The sequence below is a fragment of the Mytilus californianus genome, unplaced genomic scaffold (genome assembly GCF_021869535.1).
Source record: "Mytilus californianus isolate M0D057914Y unplaced genomic scaffold, xbMytCali1.0.p SCAF_1, whole genome shotgun sequence".
In the NCBI taxonomy this organism is placed as follows: domain Eukaryota; kingdom Metazoa; phylum Mollusca; class Bivalvia; order Mytilida; family Mytilidae; genus Mytilus; species Mytilus californianus.
In genome coordinates this window covers 96,301,085-96,319,747 of record NW_026262581.1, presented here as the reverse complement: position 1 = coordinate 96,319,747, position 18,663 = coordinate 96,301,085, and the positions used below count along the sequence as shown (strand labels likewise).

General features: G+C 32.8%; 1 protein-coding gene across 1 annotated transcript in view; it reads right to left on the bottom strand.

Annotated features, from left to right (window-relative positions):
- Nucleotides 1-18,663, bottom strand: part of LOC127710287 (protein MCM10 homolog) — a 71,697-nt gene that overhangs the window by 35,787 nt on the left and 17,247 nt on the right. The window contains exons 8-14 of the mRNA XM_052216079.1: nucleotides 17,595-17,726; nucleotides 16,135-16,243; nucleotides 13,415-13,568; nucleotides 9,063-9,221; nucleotides 8,174-8,313; nucleotides 654-734; nucleotides 108-203 (exon numbers count right to left, since the gene is read on the bottom strand). Coding sequence (XP_052072039.1) covers nucleotides 108-203; nucleotides 654-734; nucleotides 8,174-8,313; nucleotides 9,063-9,221; nucleotides 13,415-13,568; nucleotides 16,135-16,243; nucleotides 17,595-17,726 — 871 coding nt within the window. The remainder of the gene's footprint in view (nucleotides 1-107; nucleotides 204-653; nucleotides 735-8,173; nucleotides 8,314-9,062; nucleotides 9,222-13,414; nucleotides 13,569-16,134; nucleotides 16,244-17,594; nucleotides 17,727-18,663) is intronic.

Genomic DNA, 18,663 nt, shown 5'->3' with positions numbered 1-18,663 from the left:
CCATTTCTCTTTCTTTAGATGCATACATCTATCCTTCATAGAAAAAGAAGCTGGAGGTATATATTACAGCGGGAGATATATAAGAGAAGTATCACTAAAGTACTTACTTTCCAGTTGTAAATGTCTGTCCTTGATAGAAGAAAAATCCATCTTTCTTATCTTGAGGTTTATATTTGTGGTTACTTGGTGTCATCCCAGAGTAACTGTCAAATAAAAAGTTGTGTTGAATTCTGGTAACTATTGAACATCAAAGGATAGATACTAATATCTATTTCAAAATTTTATAGGAATAGCCTTAATAACACACTGCTGAAAATTATGCAATCTGAAAAGAATTCATTATGGTGTTCTAATGACATGGCTAAAAATTATAATATTACATATACAGTTCTATTCTCCACATGTTTCAGAATAGAGTAGTTTTATTTAAGTTTTTGTACTGTCTGAATAAACTTTGATTTATAAAATTTGATTTGTATTAACAGGATTTACTTTACTATCTTGTTTAAACAGCAACAGTTATACTTGAGTACTTGAGTATATCAAGCAAGTAATTCATGTAACTTCAGAGAAAATGAGTTTATGGACTCAAAATTTTTCAAAATCTATTGAACCTCAGCTGAACTTCTGTATTGTGGTTATTTGTTCATTACCTTCCCTGTAACTCTGTTCTCTGTGAACAAGTATGGCTATATGCTCGCTGAACATGAAATGTACAAAATTCTCCTTGTTGTCTATAATAAAAGCAGAGCAGATAGGTATTATAATGCTGCGTTCACACGTAATTCGAATTCGATTCGCATTAACTAATTCGAATTAGTTTAATTCGCATTCGAAACGTTTAACGTCCAAACGTAAATTCTAATTTGAATTGCAATGCGCGTCAAATTCGCTTTACTGTCCTAACGACGTTAACTTTTAATTCGTATCAACAAAAACGTATTTCTAATGCGAATTGGATAATGCGATTTAGCCAATTCGAATCAATGCGAATTAAAAAAGAAGAGTGTGTGAACGCGATTAGCGAATTCAATTCGCATTCGATTCGAATTCAATTCGAATTCAATTCGAATTAAATGTACGTGTGAACGAGGCATTATATTAAAACAAAGAACATGTAGTATAGTTAAACAAAGTAATGCATATATCCTAATTTAACAGACATTTACTTCCATTATAGCTAAAAATGTTATACTGACCCTATCATCAAAATTCCCTCTATTACGTAGTAATAAACTAGAGGCTCTCAAGAGCATGTGTCGCTCACCTGTATTTACTGATGCTTTGGAAATCATGTAAAATAAGGTTAAAATCATTATTAATAGTATTAGATATTAGATATTATAATGATATCTAAGATAATAACAAAAAACTGCAAAATTTTTGTAAAATTACTAACTCAGGGGCAGCAACCCAACAACAGATTTGTCTGAAAATTTCAGGGCAGATAAATCTTAATCTGATGAACATTTTTGTCACCTGCCAGATTTGCTCTAAATGCTTTAGTTTCAGAGATATAAACCAAAAACTGCATTTTACCCCTATGTTCTATTTTTAACCAAGTCAGCCATGATGGTTGGAAGGCGGGGTCATCGGACAAATTTTTGAAACTAAATACCCTAATAATAATTATGGCCAAGTATGGTTAAATTTGTCTCAGTAGTTTCAGAGAAGAAGATTTTTGTAAAAGACTACAAAAATTTACAAAAAATTGTTAAAAATTGACTATTAAGGGCAATAACTCCTAAAGGGGTTGACTGACAATTTTGGTCATGACAACTTATTTGTAGATCTTACTTTGCTGAACATTATTGCTGTTTACAGTTTATCTCTATCTATAATAATATTCAAGATAATAACCAAAAACTGCAAAATTTCCTTAAAATTACCAATTCAGGGGCAGCAACCAAACAACAGGTTGTCAGATTTGTCTGAAAATTTCAGGGCAGATAGATCTTGACCTGATAATCAGTTTTACCCTATGTCAGATTTACTCTAAATGCTTTGGTTTCAGAGATATAAGCCAAAATCCACATTTTACCCCTATGTTCTATTTTTAGCCATGGCGGCCATCTTGGTTGGTTGGCGGGGTCATCGGACACATTTTTTAAACTAGATACCCTAATGATGATTGTGGCCAAGTTTGGTTAAATTTGGCCCAGTGGTTTCAGAGGAGAAGATTTTTGTAAAAAGCTAACGACGACGACAGATGACGGACGACGAACGCCAAGTGATGAGAAAAGCTCACTTGGCCCTTTGGGCCAGGTGAGCTAATAAGAAAAAGGGGGGGGGGGGGGGGGGGATTGTTAATGAGGTCAAGGTAAAATAAAGCCTGCCAGACTGACATGTACATCATAAATTATTTCCATACACCAAATATAGTTGACCTTTTGCATACAGTATCAGAAAAACAGACCAAAACACAAAAACTTAACTTTAACCAGAGAACCATGAAAATGAGGTCAAGGTCAGATGACACCTGCCAGTTGGACATGTACACCTTACAATCATTCCATACACCAAATATAGAAGACCGATTGCTTATAGCATCAAGGGCTCAGGCTAGCAGGCGACTGGGGCGAAAAAGTCGCTTTCAGGTCTGTCACTTCGCTTTGCCCGTCCGTCAAAAGTGATATCTAGTCGTCCTGGTGTTCTAAATAGTCACTTGCAATTGCTTTTGTCATTGGTAATTTTCCATTTTACCAAGTCAATAAAACAGCAATTTTTCATTTATAAGTAAAGAAATTCAAAGACAGAAACAATTTATTTCTTTAGAAAAGATGTGAAAGTATTAACTGTACATGTTGGTCATATGTTATTTCAAAGAAACAACTTCAATGAAGTATTTTCTTTCACTTCAGGTAATTGTTACTCAAGAGCGTATATCAAAACATTCTGATTTTCGGCAAAATAAGTTTGTTTCTTCATTAGAAAGTGATAAAAATTGCTTTTAGTTAATGTTTCATCCATTTATTGCATTAAAAGTGTCATATTCCTTTCCAAATCACTTGTCAAACATTGTTTATTTCCGCCATTGGAATATTTGTACGAACCTTAGATTGGAGGTGGGATTCATGGGAAGTGGATCAGCTATGACCGATATCCATATTCTTACGATAATAACTACAGATGACACAATGGAACAGCTGACAGCAGAATAATGATCCCAAAAGTGAAAATTTTGCATTTCCACGTCCATAAAAAACTTTTCATTAGATATCCTTGCTAAACATTTATATTTCCATGTAAATGCATTGTTTCAATTTATTGATTAAGTTGCTTAACTTTTTTAAATTTATATATCTTTTTAATGAGAAACCTGGAAGTCCCAGGAGAAAAAAAGAAATTCATAAACATGATAAACAGAATAGATTTTTGACTGAATTTTAATTGATATATGATACTTTCTTTTCTTTTTTGCTATAAAAAAGATCTTTTTAGTGCTAGATATATAGTTGGAAGTTTCTGACAAGAGGAAAAAATATAATTGAGTAACTATAAATGATTATTTAAGACATAAACTGAAACAACTGTTAATTTAATTGCATTCTCAGGTATGAATTGAACAATATAAAAAGAATTAAAATAAATGGGGAATGTGTCCATGGGACACAGATAATGCGTACTTGATCTGTGTTTTGTGGTAATAAGCATTGTGTATAAGTTTCATACTATTTGGTTGAGGCAAACTTAAGTTAGAGAATGGAAACAAATAACTCAGCAATTTTTCCATTTATAAAGGGGCATAACTCTAGAAAGGTAAAAGTGACACCACCCAAATTCAAACTTGATCTGTGTAATGTGGTAATAAGTTTCATAAACTGTAAACACAGAGATATGTCTCGCCTTTTTGTTATTTTGATAGTAAAATGCAAGTGTTGAAATTAAAATAGCAATACTTTAACATGTAAGTTATGAAAAATATTCAAAGTCAATGAACCATAACTGAGGGGGCATGGCCAAATAATCTCCATGGAAATGATATATGCTAATGCTTATACAACTGCACAACAAATATCATTGATCTACCACTAGTGGTTCACCAAAAACTAGACCTAATCACAAATTAATACATTGTTGACCCCGCCGCCGGAAACAACATACCTATGTCTTGCTTTTTGACTAGGTCAAGGCGAGACAATAACATTTGGTTGAGGCAAACTAAAGTAAGAGAACGGAAACCAATTTTGGGAGGTACAGAGCTATGGATGTACCGACAGACGTACAGACCGATAAGGGTAAAACTAAATGCCCCTTCCACTATGGAGGGGGCATAAAAATAGGATACATATGGCTCTTTATATTATGGTAAAAACAAAACATTGTAGCGCTGCGAGTGAACAAGCACTTCTGTTTTTTGCACTTCTGTTTTTTAAGTCTCACCACTTTTCCCTATCAGTTTCAAAAAGATAAGCCACTTCTCTCTATGATTCTGAAGTAGTGTTAGCCCTGAGTATCTGAGATATATACTTGACCACGAAAACTTAACCTTGTTCACTATCCATGAAATGAGGTTGAGGTCAAGTGAAAACTGTCTGACAGGCATGAGGACCTTGAAAGGTACGCACATATCAAATATAGTTGTCCTATTACTCATAATAAGAGAGAAATTAAGATTACAAAAAATCTTAACTATTTTTTAGTAGTCACTGACCCATGAAATGCATTGGATTTCTGTAGACAGATTCAACACTGTATTTCTAGAACAATCAAGAATAATCATTTCGTGATTTAAACTATCAATTTAACAGGCAAACAAAAGCCCAATTATAAAGAGGGGAAGGTCTTCCATATACATAGCAAATGAAGAAGAATAGATTGTCTCTAAAAAAGAAATCACAGCTTATTACTTGTTGTCAGGGCTTCCAAAAATATTTCAGGTAGCTAGACATTTTTTTTTTTATTCTGATTTTCATCAAGTTTTACTGTGCGTACTGTTGTACATTTGTTTTTTCTACATTGGCTAGAGGTATAGGGGGAGGGTTGAGATCTCAAAAAACATGTTTAACCCCGTCGCATTTTTGCGCCTGTCCCAAGTCAGGAGCCTCTGGCCTTTGTTAGTCTTGTATTATTTTAAATTTTAGTTTCTTGTGTATAATTTGGAGTTTAGTATGACGTCCATTATCACTGAACTAGTATACATATTTGTTTAGGGGCCAGCTGAGAGACGCCTCCGGGTGCCTGAGTTTCTCGCTGCATTGAAGACCCATTGGTGGCCTTCGGCTGTTGTCTGCTCTCTGGTCGGGTTGTTGTCTCTTTGACACATTCCCCATTTCCATTCTCAATTTTAATCATGGTAAATATTTAGGCATCATAACAATGATTGACAAAAAACATATAAAACTTCAGATTTTTTATATAAATTTGATGTTCTGATGTAAACTGTTACATTGACAGTGCATCATTCGAAATGTGCAACATCAGAGTACTTACATCTGCTTTTGACTCTTTATTAATGCAAAATCATGCTGTCAGAAACTTGACTTTTGTTTTTAAAAAGCACATTTTCCTTTTTCCATAGTACCGGATGTTGACTTCACAATGATAAATAAAATGCAGGGCGCAGCTTGATACGACCGCAGAGGTCGAACCCTGAACAGTTGGGGCAAGTATGGACACAACATTCAGGCTTGATACAGCTTTGCATTTGGATTGTGATTAAATATTTGACACAGCATAGGTTTCTGACACAGAATGAATGTGGTCTAAGAACTTAAAAATTTTAAATTGGACATTCACCTATTATGGTCCAATATCCAAAATATAAATACATGGTTAGATTCAGCATATCAAAGAACCCCAAGAATTCAATTTTTGATGAAATCAAACAAAGTTTAATTTTGGACCCTTTTGACCTCAATGTGGACAAAGTTGATAACGGGGCCCAAAAATCAAAAATCTAAATACATGGTTAGATTCAGCATATCAAAGAACCCCATATATTCAATATTTGTTGAAATCAAACAAAGTTTAATTTTGGACCCTGATTTGGACCAACTTGAAAACTGGGCCCATAATCAAAAATCTGAATACATGTTTAGATTCAGAATATCAAAGAACCCTAAGGATTCAATTTTTGTTAAAATCAAACTAAGTTTAATTTTGGACCCTTTGGACCTTAATGTAGACCAATTTGAAAACGGAACCAAAAATTAAGAATCTAAATACACGGTTAGATTCGGCATATCAAAGAACCCCAATAATTCAATTTTTGATGAAATCAAACAAAGTTTAATTTTGGACCCTTTGGACCTCAATGTGGACCAATTTAAAAACGGGGCCCAAAATCCAAAAACTTAATACACGGTTAGATTCAGCATATTAAAGAACCCCAAGAAGTCAAGAATAAAACCCCATTGAAATTGGTCAAGAAATAAGCAATTTATACGAAGTATCTTCTTTTGCACAATACTGTGCAATTAAATATTTCTTGCTATTGCGCAATACTGTACAATTGACAATTTCTTGCTATTGCGCAATATTGTGCTAGTGGATATTTCTTGTTATTGCGCAATACTGTGCAATTGAAGATTTCTTGCTATTGCGCAATACTGTGCAATTGAAGATTTCTTGCTATTGCACAATACTTATTATATAATAATTTACACATCCTGTTTGGTGTGTATCTCCTACCATATCATTATTATTTGCTTATATATATAAATCAGAAATAACTAACTTAAAATGGAAAATTTTAAAAGAAAAAAAAAAGGAAAAAAATAAAAATCCCCCCCAAATTTTTTGAACCCCCTTATGATTCATCACCCCCAAACTCAATCCCAGCCTTCCCTTTGTGGTATGGTACCTTGCAGTACAATTTCAGAGAGATCCATACACTTGAACACAAGTTATTGTCTGGAAACTAGAAAAATGTGTTTTTTGGCCCCTTTTTGGCCCCAAATTCCTAAACGTTTAGGGCAATTACCCCCAAACTCAAACCCAGCTTTCCCTTTGTGATATGAAACCTTGTAGTACAATTTCAGAAAGATCCATACACTTACACACAAGTTATTGTCCTGAAACTAGAAAAATGCTTGTTTTTTGCCCCTTTTAGGCCCCTAATTCCTAAAATATTGAAGCAATTACCCCCATCATCAATCCCAGCCTTCCCTTTGTGGTATGGTACCTTGCAGTACAATTTCAAAGAGATCCATACACTTGAACACAAGTTATTGTCTGGAAACTAGAAAAATGCTTATTTTTGGCCCCTATTTGGCCCCCAATTCCTAAATGTTTCGGCAATTACCCCCAAACTCAATTCCAGCTTTCCCTTTGTGATATGGAACCTTGTAGTACAATTTCAGAAAGATCCATACACTTGCACACAAGTTATTGTCATGAAACTAGAAAAATGCTTGTCTTTTTGCCCCTTTTTTGGCCCCTAATTCCTAAAATTTTGAGGCAATTACCCCCAAAATCAATCCCAGCTTTCCTTTTGTGATATGGAACCTTGTGGTACAATGTCAAAGAGATCCATACACTAACACACAAGTTATGTCTGGAAGTTACAAAAATGCTTATTTTTGGCCCCTTTTTGGCCCCTAATTCCTTTACGATTGGTACCATAACCCCCAAAATCAATCCCAACCTTCCTTTTGTGGTATTGAACCTTGTGGTAAAATTTCATAGAGATCCATTCACTTAAACTAAAGTTAGAGTGCGAAAACCAATGTGTCTTCGGACGACGCCGGACTACGCCAGACAACGACGACGACGACGCCAACGTCATACCAATATACGACCACAAAAATTTTTTTGCGGTCGTATAAAAAACATGGACCAGAGGCCACTGCATGATAAAATGGGAAATAAATGAAAAGAAAAAAAACAACAACCTGATTTAAGGTCAAACTGAACTAATGTCAGTGAAGCATAAGGATACTCCAATAGTCTCCCCTCAATTTGTTCACAATAATCTGCTATGATACTGTACATTCAGAAATTACTGCGAGGTTCTTATTAATTTGAATAATGCAACTGGGTGAGTATCCCAATAATTACAACTCGCATTCTGATATCGAATACATATAACTGTATTCAGATTTTCATAAAATCGCAATAATTAATCTCACATTTTGGTGTTTTCTTCCACAATCGCAATAATAAATGCATGTAATAATTTCTGAATTTACAGTAGTGTCTAAGAAAATTTGTCCATTCACACAGAACTTACTTATTTATAAAGTTAGTACAGTGTTTTCCTGTGTTTTTGCCTTTACCACTCATAGCAGCACATCTACCGAAGTCTTTGGAGTAACCCATTAACATTATCTGTGCTTGATGATTTACAGTGAAGGCCATGTCATTCTGAGCCTGAAAAAAAACTGAAACTTAGAATTGCTGACTGTCAAGTATTATTATTTGGAAACTAAATATATAGAGTACATCAACATTATTTGTGACCCGTGACTCAAGTACATTTGAGGGGTCTAAGGCTATTTTATTTTGCATTGTTCACGGCATCAGGGTTTAGGATTCTTACCTTTTCTGTCTTGTTCATGAGATACAGGTTGAGTATTTTTGAGATAAATGTTGAGTACTTCTGAGATAAATGTTGAGTATTTCTACCTGTTCTGCATTGTCCATGAGATAAAGGTTCAGTATAACTACCTTTTCCATCAACTCAATGAGATTAGGGTTGAGTAGTCCTACCTTTTCTATCATACCAAGAGATAAGGGTTAAGAATTCCTATCTTTTTCTCCAAGTTGAGGGTTGAACAGTTGAACATTTTTAGCATTGTTCATATTACTGATATAAAGTATTCTATCCTTTACTGTGTGGCCCATGAGATAAGGTCTTAGCATTTTTACTTCTTGGTCTTGTCCATAAGATTAGGGTTGAGTATTCCTACCTTTTCGGCCTTGTCCATAAGATTAGGGTTGAGTATTCCTACCTTTTCGGCCTTGTCCATAAGATTAGGGTTGAGTATTCCTACCTTTTCGGCCTTGTCCATAAGATTAGGGTTGAGTATTCCTACCTTTTCGGCCTTGTCCATGAGATTAGGGTTGAGTATTCCTACCTTTCCGGCCTTGTCCATGAGATTGGGGTTGAGTATTCCTACCTTTTCGGCCTTGTCCATAAGATTAGGGTTGAGTATTCCTACAACAGCTGTAACTTCATTCTTCCAATGCTGTTTGTAAACTTCACCAAATAGGAAAAACGAAATGGTTTTATCACAATCCTGAAGGTCACTCAGTTTCCAGATACAATAAGTTTTACCCTGAAATAGGCAATATACTTTAAAATTTTGCTTCTTGAGTTTATAAGTATAAACGTTTAACATCTTGGTTTGAAAAGAATTTTTCTTAAAGACCAAACAGCCTATTCAGTTCTACCAGTGATTTTCCTTAAAATTTTATGTGAAGGTATTTCATGATTTAAGGAACAAAATATGATTAAAAAAAATTGGGGGTCACCGACTTAGTTTTGTCACTATCGCAACCTCAGTTTCGTGTTTTCCCGAATATTAACATGATATTTGCTTGTTATTTAAACTCTCAAAAAATCCCATTATATCAAACCTACAAGCATAATTCTTGTTTCATGTTAAACAATAGATTTGTGTCTATCAAATACAGGTTCAAGAGTTTAAGACTCTTATTGTTGGATCTTAAAATATATGATTTATTTCATTCCCGCCAAAAAAAAAATGCAAGAATGAAAAACGTTTCAAGTATTAAAAAATTCGTAAGGGTTCCGCGGAACCCAGTGTCTCGCCTACTTCTGCTGTTAATCACAGGCTCAACAAAAATGAGGAAAAAAATTAATAAAAATATTCCTCTCTATACTATCTTTTGATTGTAAGTAGCTTCTGTCCAAGTTTGGTAAAAATCCAGGATAGTTTATGAATCTAATAAATGTTTTAAAATAAAAACTTAAACTGCAGACTGTTATGTAATGTTAACTGGAAGAAAAACTAAGTCCATTTATAAGTAAAATACGGAAAAAATGGAACAAAATTTTAACAAAATTTCCTTTTAGATACTAGCTTTTAATCATAAACAAGTTTCTGTCCAAGTTTGGTACAAATCCAGGATAGTTTAAGAAAGTTGTTAAAATTTTAAAAACTTTAACTACTGTGTGAATGTAATGTTAACTGGCAGAAAAAACTAAGTCAATTTATAAGTAAAATACAAAAAAAATTGAATTTTTTTTTTACAAAATTTACTTCTGGATACTATCTTATGATCACAAACAAGCTTCTTTCCAAGTTTGGTACAAATCCAGGATAGTTTAAGAAAGTTATTAAAATTTCAAAAACTTTAACCACAGAGTGAATGTAATGTTTCCTGGCAGAAAAACTAAGTCCATTTATAAGTAAAAAACGCAAAAAATGGAATTTTTTTTTACAAAATTTACTTCTGGATACTATCTTATGATCACAAACAAGCTTCTTTCCAAGTTTGGTACAAATCCAGGATAGTTTAAGAAAGTTATTAAAATTTCAAAAACTTTAACCACAGAGTGAATGTAATGTTTCCTGGCAGAAAAACTAAGTCCATTTATAAGTAAAATACGGAAAAAATGGAATTTTTTTTTTACAAAATTTACTTTTGAATATTATCTTATGATCATAAACAAGCTTCTGTCCAAGTTTGGTAGAAATCCAGGGTAGTTTAAGAAAGTTATTAAAATTTCAAAAACTTTAACCACAGAGTGAATATTTGTGGACGCCGCCGACGACGACGCCGACGGAATGTAGGATCGCTATGTCTCGCTTTTTCGACAAAAGTCGAAGGCTCGACAAAAATATCTACCAGCGATTTTTTCATAAAAATTTCAAGAAGGAAAGTGCCAGGTGTACTCTTCAAAATAATGCAAAAAAATGTATATGTCACCGACCTTTCAAAAAAGTTATGATTAATTTTCATGTTTTTTTTCGTTCGTTTTGAAAAAAAAAGAGTTGTCTTTCTTCAGAACATTGAATCTGACGTCATAGTACAAGTTTTCCTTGCTGGCGTACTACTTGAAAAAAATTGCAAATTGGACGTTTGAAACCCACATTTAAATTTTCAAGAATCAAAAATAACAACTATATTAACCTATTTTATTATCCGGTAATAAAGAGATCACATGTATGTATCAGTATCAGACCTCATGATGTTGTTGCCGCACAAAATTAACCTTCAGAAACACCATCCGTCGGAATGAAAAATTGTTCGAAATAACCTTTTACGATGCTTTAGAAAGGAATGTCTATTTTTGTCCTCTCCCTCTCATTAGCAAAATCATTGAAAATAAAAAGAGAAATGAAAGTTGACACTGGTTAACTTACAGACTATTTGACTATATTAAACTAGATGTGTGGGGTTTTTTGTCGTGTCAATTTCAGAATTTGCCCTAGCGCACTCTTTCGCTACTGTTGACAGACGGACACACATTAGCACCGACGGACTTCTTTATACCATTATGTATCCCGACTAAGACGAACATATACAAATTATTCCATCTAGTTTGTGGATTCATTATTTCTGAATATTTAAAATATAAGAAAATTAAAATTATAGGTATAATATATGAATTAAAGTTTTCGATCCTTTATAAAACGTTTTACATCCATTTAACCTATCATAAAATACGATCCCCGTTATTACTCCCTCACGTGTTTTGAATAAACGAGACAGTAAATACAAACTACAAATAAGTTTTTAATGCAAAAATTGATTTAGAATATAAGAAATAATTTTCCGTTGAAAACTATAAAGTATTTCTCAAAACAGGATGAAATATTGTGAATCTATAAATAGCTCATTTTGGGAATTAAAACAAAGACAAGGTATGTATAGATTGCCGACAATGAACTTTTATCATTTTATTTTTACTAAAAGATTTTGTCATTAAGCAGTATAGATAAAATTTAACTTCATTGCAAGATCACCATTATTTTACGAGAATCTTAAAGAAATAAGTTAATCTCAACATGCATACGTTGCCAGTATATCGAAACTTCTAGAAAGTATTGTTTATCAGCCTAACCTTCTGAAAACTCAATTTTGAAAATCACATATTAAGTTAGAATTCTAAGCGTTAGTCATATAAATTTACCAGTGTAAAGTTACACGGGCGTACGAGATTTGCGCTGATTTAAAAAAAATTTCGATCTTTAATTTGCGCCGATTTGATTCTTTCATTAGCGCCAATTTTATTTTTTTTATCACAAGCCCCGATACTATATTTGCTATACGAGTAAATACATGTACATGTAGTAAACCTAGAATGTAAATTGCATGGCAATATATGGATATAAACAGTGTTCCCTTATTTATGTTTAAGATAATTTTGGTTATATTGTTCGAGAACTTCGTTTTGACACGAGAAAGAAAAGATGGACTTCGTTGTTGGCAAGTACAACAAGTATAGAAAAGATGAAATGACAAGAAAGGAATATATCAGATGTGTGGCATATAAATTCTCGACAAGATAATAATTCATTGTACTAGTATTACATTTTTATGGATTTTATTGTGGTGCTTTGAAATGCTGTAAATAGAATTTTACTGCGTGATTTTAGTGGATGTAAACAGAGTGCACAAATATCTTTTAAATTGACCTATCCTGCTCGAAATTCTACTCCCACCTCCTCTTTGTGAGCAGGGGACAACAGTTATATACATGTTGTAATTGACAATTCATAACATATGTACAACTGGCTAACGGAAGAGGTTTATATGATAAATAAAAAAATAACTCTCACCTATAATTTACCTGTACACAATGAATCGGCACAAATGAAAGACAAAGTCGGCGCAAGTGAAAGAAAAAAAGTGAAATGCAGATCGGCGCAAATGCAAAAAGCCGAGTTCAACATTTATATTTTTATTATTATTTTTATTAAAACGGAGGTTACAGATAATGTAGTATCTTTTGTGTCCATTTGTGTTTAATTTCCACTAGGTATCAGCGCGACGCTTAATTCCACTTTTCTTGGAAGACGTAGTTTTAAGCGTACATCATGTTGGAATCTGTAAAAAACACGAAATAGGACGTTATAATTTGACGTTTTTTTTTCGTGACTAGAAACAACATCATAGAGCTTTTATGTCACTACCAAGTTGCGTTAGTTGATGCGCATCAACAATAGGCTGTTTGGTCTTTAATTTATGCAGGTTAGAATAGTTGATATACAGATGAATTGATAACAAAAAGTCATCCAACAGTAAATAGTTTTATGAATTTATCCTTTATGTTTTTTGAGGGTGATGTCATTAATTTTAGCAAGTAAAAATGTTTTGATAAAGTACTGTGGAATCATTATTATTCCTGGAATACCAATTTCTGTGGGTATAGGTGAACCATGAATTTCAATGTTCAATTTAGTGTAAATTTTCTACAGGCTTGTAAGCCAACTTTGGCAACACCATAAAATCAAATTTTATCCCTGCAACCATGTATGGTATGTATAAGGTAACTTACTGTGGCTGACTGTCGTGGGTCAGTTTTACTAACAATCACTCCTATTGTTACCCAATTGTCATGCTCAGAAACCCTCCTATCAATCTTTGAAATCTTTACTAACTTTCTATCTCTCATTCTGCTTTTCATTTCTAAACTAGAAATTTTTGGATTTCTGCAATAAAGTTTTTGATCAGCAATCAGCCAGTTTACAATAAAGAAACTACCCCACAGAATGGCAATTTTTTGTGAATTCTAGTAGTTATCTCAACTTATTGAAAAGTGAAGTTTAAAAAATTACTGTTTTTAGGTGTGTATAGTAGGCAGGTTTTTACCCTGGGAATGATTTCTGAAAAGGGGGGTGCGTATTATGTATGGGTACATTGTTCTTAATACTTTTTTTCAGGCCGAATTCTGATCAAGAAACCAGGTGGTCAGGAGGAAAATATTTTCGTAGCATAAACTTGATTGTTATGTTTTACAAATATATTTGTACCTCCTTGTAATGTTATATGCAAATAAAAATCATTTAAATGCTTTAGTAGTTGTTTTTTGCGTTTTCTTGTGTTCTCCGTTGCCGCCCGGAAGTTCCATTTGATCATGTCCAAATTAGAGATGATGGATTCTGTCAATGGCCAAATTAGTGTAGGTGTTTCTCGAGTTTATAACTTACTTTGTATATGTGTTGTAACAAGGAATACAGAAGGTAAATGTATGAAAATTGAATAAAACACGCCTGTTTGATGAAAGCGACCGCCATTGTTTTTTTTACTTTCGTAGTATCAGGTGATCACGTGTCATGTGACTTTTAACAGTTGTAAAGTTGAATAAAGTGATGATTTTAAACATGTTTTTACTTCCTAACATTTTTTTTTAAAACCTTCATACAATTCACAATTGCACACATGTCAATGCCATCTTGTAAACTGTATGGATTAGATTAAGGAACAAAATTAATCTGTCCATTGATTTGTTTTGACAACGCTTAGACTTCCTAATTGACATTCAATAAGAGTGTGATAATCCGGATTATACGATTCAATGAGTACCTACAAACAATAAATAAAATTAGCAGAGATTAATATTTATTTCAGCACTAATTTATCAACATAAATATTACAATTTATTTATTTATAGTATTTAAGAATATTTGTAATGATTCCGTATTCCGTACAAGATTCACCGACTACGATTTGCATTTAAACAACTTCCCGATTTAACACTTCCTGTTGTTTCAAATCAAACACATCCGTGGAAACAATAAAGAGTCAAACATAGTTTGCTAGATTATTTATAGTTTGGTTATCCTGTAATCAACCAGGACTTTAGTTCCATTTGTTTCCTAAAAGAAATCATTTTCAATAGACGCATTTTACCGAGTTTCAAGTTAGGATTTTTCCAGAAAGTCCCTGCGTGTAAAGCATAAGAAGAAACTTTTTTTCTCAAAGTTTCAAGGGTGAAAAAGGTACTATTCGTGGGTGCGTTTTATATACACCTAAAGACGGTAGGTTTACTAACCATCAAAATAACAATTTTCCTAGTTAAAAGTTGATTTTATTAATATTAAAATGTTTTCTTAAAATATATCAAAGTGATATTGTGGTACATTATAGATATTATCAGTATAAGCATTGATTTAAGACATCACCCTGATGCATAATGAAGACAATTCAAATTAAACCTTAGGCCAGAAAGCAAGATTCTCACTAAAATGAGAAAACCAAACTGGACTAGTCATTTTTTTAACTGGCTTGTCTAAAGATGCAACAAAATTGTATCAGCTGAGTCAATTTATCATCATTTCATTTAAAAAAGTTTCAAAAATGATCTCATGTTGATGCTCCTCTTATTTTGCTTCGACCTAAATAATGAATTATTTTATTGATATTGTTTCTATACAGGTCTTTGAACTGGCCCTGAGCAGAAATGGTGAGTCCTTGAACTCATCTAAAATATCCTGTATGAAAATCCTGAGAAAGTAAATAAACAGCTGCGCCATGAGCGCATGATACGCCCGTTGTCTTGTGTGTGAATTTTTATGCAATAAGCATAAATAGTTTCTGACATACGGCATGACATGCGAAAACCCCCCTTTTTTTTTACAAAAAACTCAATATCTCTAAAATAAAATTTTGAATCAAAACCAAAAAGTATACAGATCTTTAGATTAATATAACTAAGACGTGTGTAAAATTTTAAGCAATAATCATAAATCGTTTTTTGAGATACGGCGCGACATGTGAAAACCCCCCTTTAAAAAAAAAAAAATCAATATCTCAAAAATAAAATTTTGAATCAAAACCAAAAACTATACAGATCTTTAGATAAACATAACTAAGAAGTGTGTAAAATTTCAAGGTCGAATGAATTCTGTCTGACAGACATGTACACCCTGCAAAGATTCTATTACCACTAAACAATGGCAAGGGACAAATGAGTGACAGACAGAAAATTAAGACCATAAGGCATCTGTATACCAGATATGAAGCATAGTTTATTTCTACCTTTTGAAATATAAAGATTTATACAATTAATTCAGGCAATTGCCAGATAATCATCCCTTTGTCTCGCATTCTGTGACATAAGTCGCAGCGAGACAAAAATCCAAATATCATATCAAAAACACAACTCAAGACGACTAAATAAATGATATTTTTGTATTAATGAATAATCAAAGTCATAACAAGTTAAGTCAGAAGTTAAATAATTCAATCAGTAGACGTTCTATAAATAAAACTTACATGATCCTGATACCAGAAAAAGGATCTATTAACGAGGGATCTTCATTTTCTTTTGTTGATTTCTGACTAGGTGATATTGATGAAGTTGTAGGAAGTCCTTTTGGTTTCCCTTCAAATGACAAAATGTTTCTTTGATGGTTTATTGATTTTAATTTTTAATAAATTTGTTGTGATATATGAAAATACTCAAAAGCTATTTTGTTCTACACTGACAAAGAGTGATTTTTTTTTTGGAGGGGGGGGGGGGGGGACTGTTAATCTAATGAGAAAGCACTGTCACAAAACCAGCTTTCAATAGACCTCTAAAGGTTACCATATAGACTTCTAAAATGAACAAGTGGCCACTTGTCTTCAAGCTTTAAACTTCTTTAATTCTTCCTTCAGTATACAAAATTTCAAAAGAATACATTATTAATTATAAATTTCAATATCAAATTTATGTTCCTCTATATACATGTAGTCCAGTGTATGATGTAACTGCCAGTGACATAGTCTTAGTAAATTTAAATATCATGGAAACTTACAAACAGGATCACTATGTCTTTGAATTCTTTTACTTATTTTTTCTTGCTACTCAATAGCAAAATCTAACAAACAAGCTAGGAGCCTGTTGTTCAGTGGTTGGTGTTTATTGGTGTGGTTCATAGCTGTTTCTCGTTATTCGTTTTTTTATATAGATTAGACCGTTGGTTTTCCTGTTTGAATTGTTTTACACTAGTCATTTAAGGGCCCTTTATAGCTTGCTGTTCGGTGTGAACCAAGGCTCCGTGTTGAAGGCCGTACTTTGATCTATAATTGTTTACTTTTTATACATTGTGACTTGGATAGAGAGTTGTCTCAATGGCACTCATACCACATCTTCTTATTTATATAGATACTGACAGTATTTGATCCTTATACTTAAAATCCGTTTAAGGGTGACCTCCTTTTTTTTTGATAAATAAATAACAGTGCAAAACAAAACTATAAAATATTCTAAACTTTGAATTTCTGAGTTATGGTGTTTTAACGCCACTTTTGGGCTATTTCATGGCGGCCAATTTTTAATGGTGGAGGAAGCCGGAGTGCCCAGAGAAAACCACCGACCTTCGATAGGAAAACTGACAATCCTAGTCACTTAAGATTGGAGTCGAGTGCACCCGCACGAGCGGGGTTCGAACTCACAACCTCAGTGTTGACTGGCTAGTGATTATAGTGGTAACTACTTAGACCACTCGGCCACCGAGGCCCCTTGAATTTCTGATGGTAACTGGTAATATGTGAGGGATTTTAGCAATATTGATGTTATCACTAACAGAAAACAATTCACTGAATATCTTATAATTTATAATGGAGTTCTTAAAAAAAATCATCTAGTTTATTTGACTGTTATTATTGGAGATTTTTTATTTACTTTCATTTAAAGGGGATTAGCTTTAATATCACAAGATCTTAATTTTTTTTTTCAGGAGATAACTTACAAGTAGTTTTTTGTGCTTTCTTTCTCATTTCTTCTACCTGCTCTGATGTGACATTGGACTGTCTAACCTTCCCATGATCCTTTATCATTTTTCTCAGTTCTTGACCTTCATCAGTAAGTTTAACCTTATCATCTGTAATTTAATTCAAAGTTGTATATAAGGACAATAACATTAAATTTAACAGTATTTGTCTATTCATTTATAAATTCATCAGTTAGTATTTCTAAAAATCTTTGAAACTAGCATTTCTTATGTATCAAAAACAATGTCTCTGATTCATATCCTGTTACATAGGCTGATTGGTAAATGTTATATACAATTATTTTCATCACAATATTCTCATAGAATAAGGTTTACTAAATTCCATGTTTATTTTGAACAGCGTCTGGCAGCCCAAAAAATCCCAAACAAACTTAGTTTACAAAAACAACAAATTGCTACTCTAATATTTGAATACATTTCAATAGTCCCAAGAGTATAGACTGCAGAAAAAAAGCTACACACATATTATCCTCCCAGATTGGAGCGTTTAATTATTACCAAATTTTTTTACATTTCCATGGAAATATGGTCATATTGAGAGTTTTGGGCTATTGTGAAAATTATGGCATTTACTAAAACATTTTAAGTTTCAATGAGACGTGACCAAATTTTCAAACAATTTTAGGGAGTAGGAATAAACAAAAGGTCTTTGAATATCATTAAGCAAAAATAGGTTAAAATGTTGGAAATCCAATAATTTCTAAAAGAACTTGTCAAATCAAAAACTACTAATCAAGACAAACAATCTCTCTATAATAAAAAAAAAGCCTCAAAGTATGGTTAAAAATAACTAAAATAAATGGAGAATGTTTGTGGTAATTAGTATTGTTTATAAGTTTCATAACATTAGGTTGAGGCAAACTTAAGTTAGAAAATGGAAACGAAAAAAATCAGCAATTTTTCCATTTTTAAAGGGGCATAACTCTAGAATGGTTAAGGTGACACCACCCAAATTCAAACTTAATCTGTGTTTTGTGATAATAAAGCATTGTGTATAAGTTTCATAACATATGGTTGAGGCAAATTA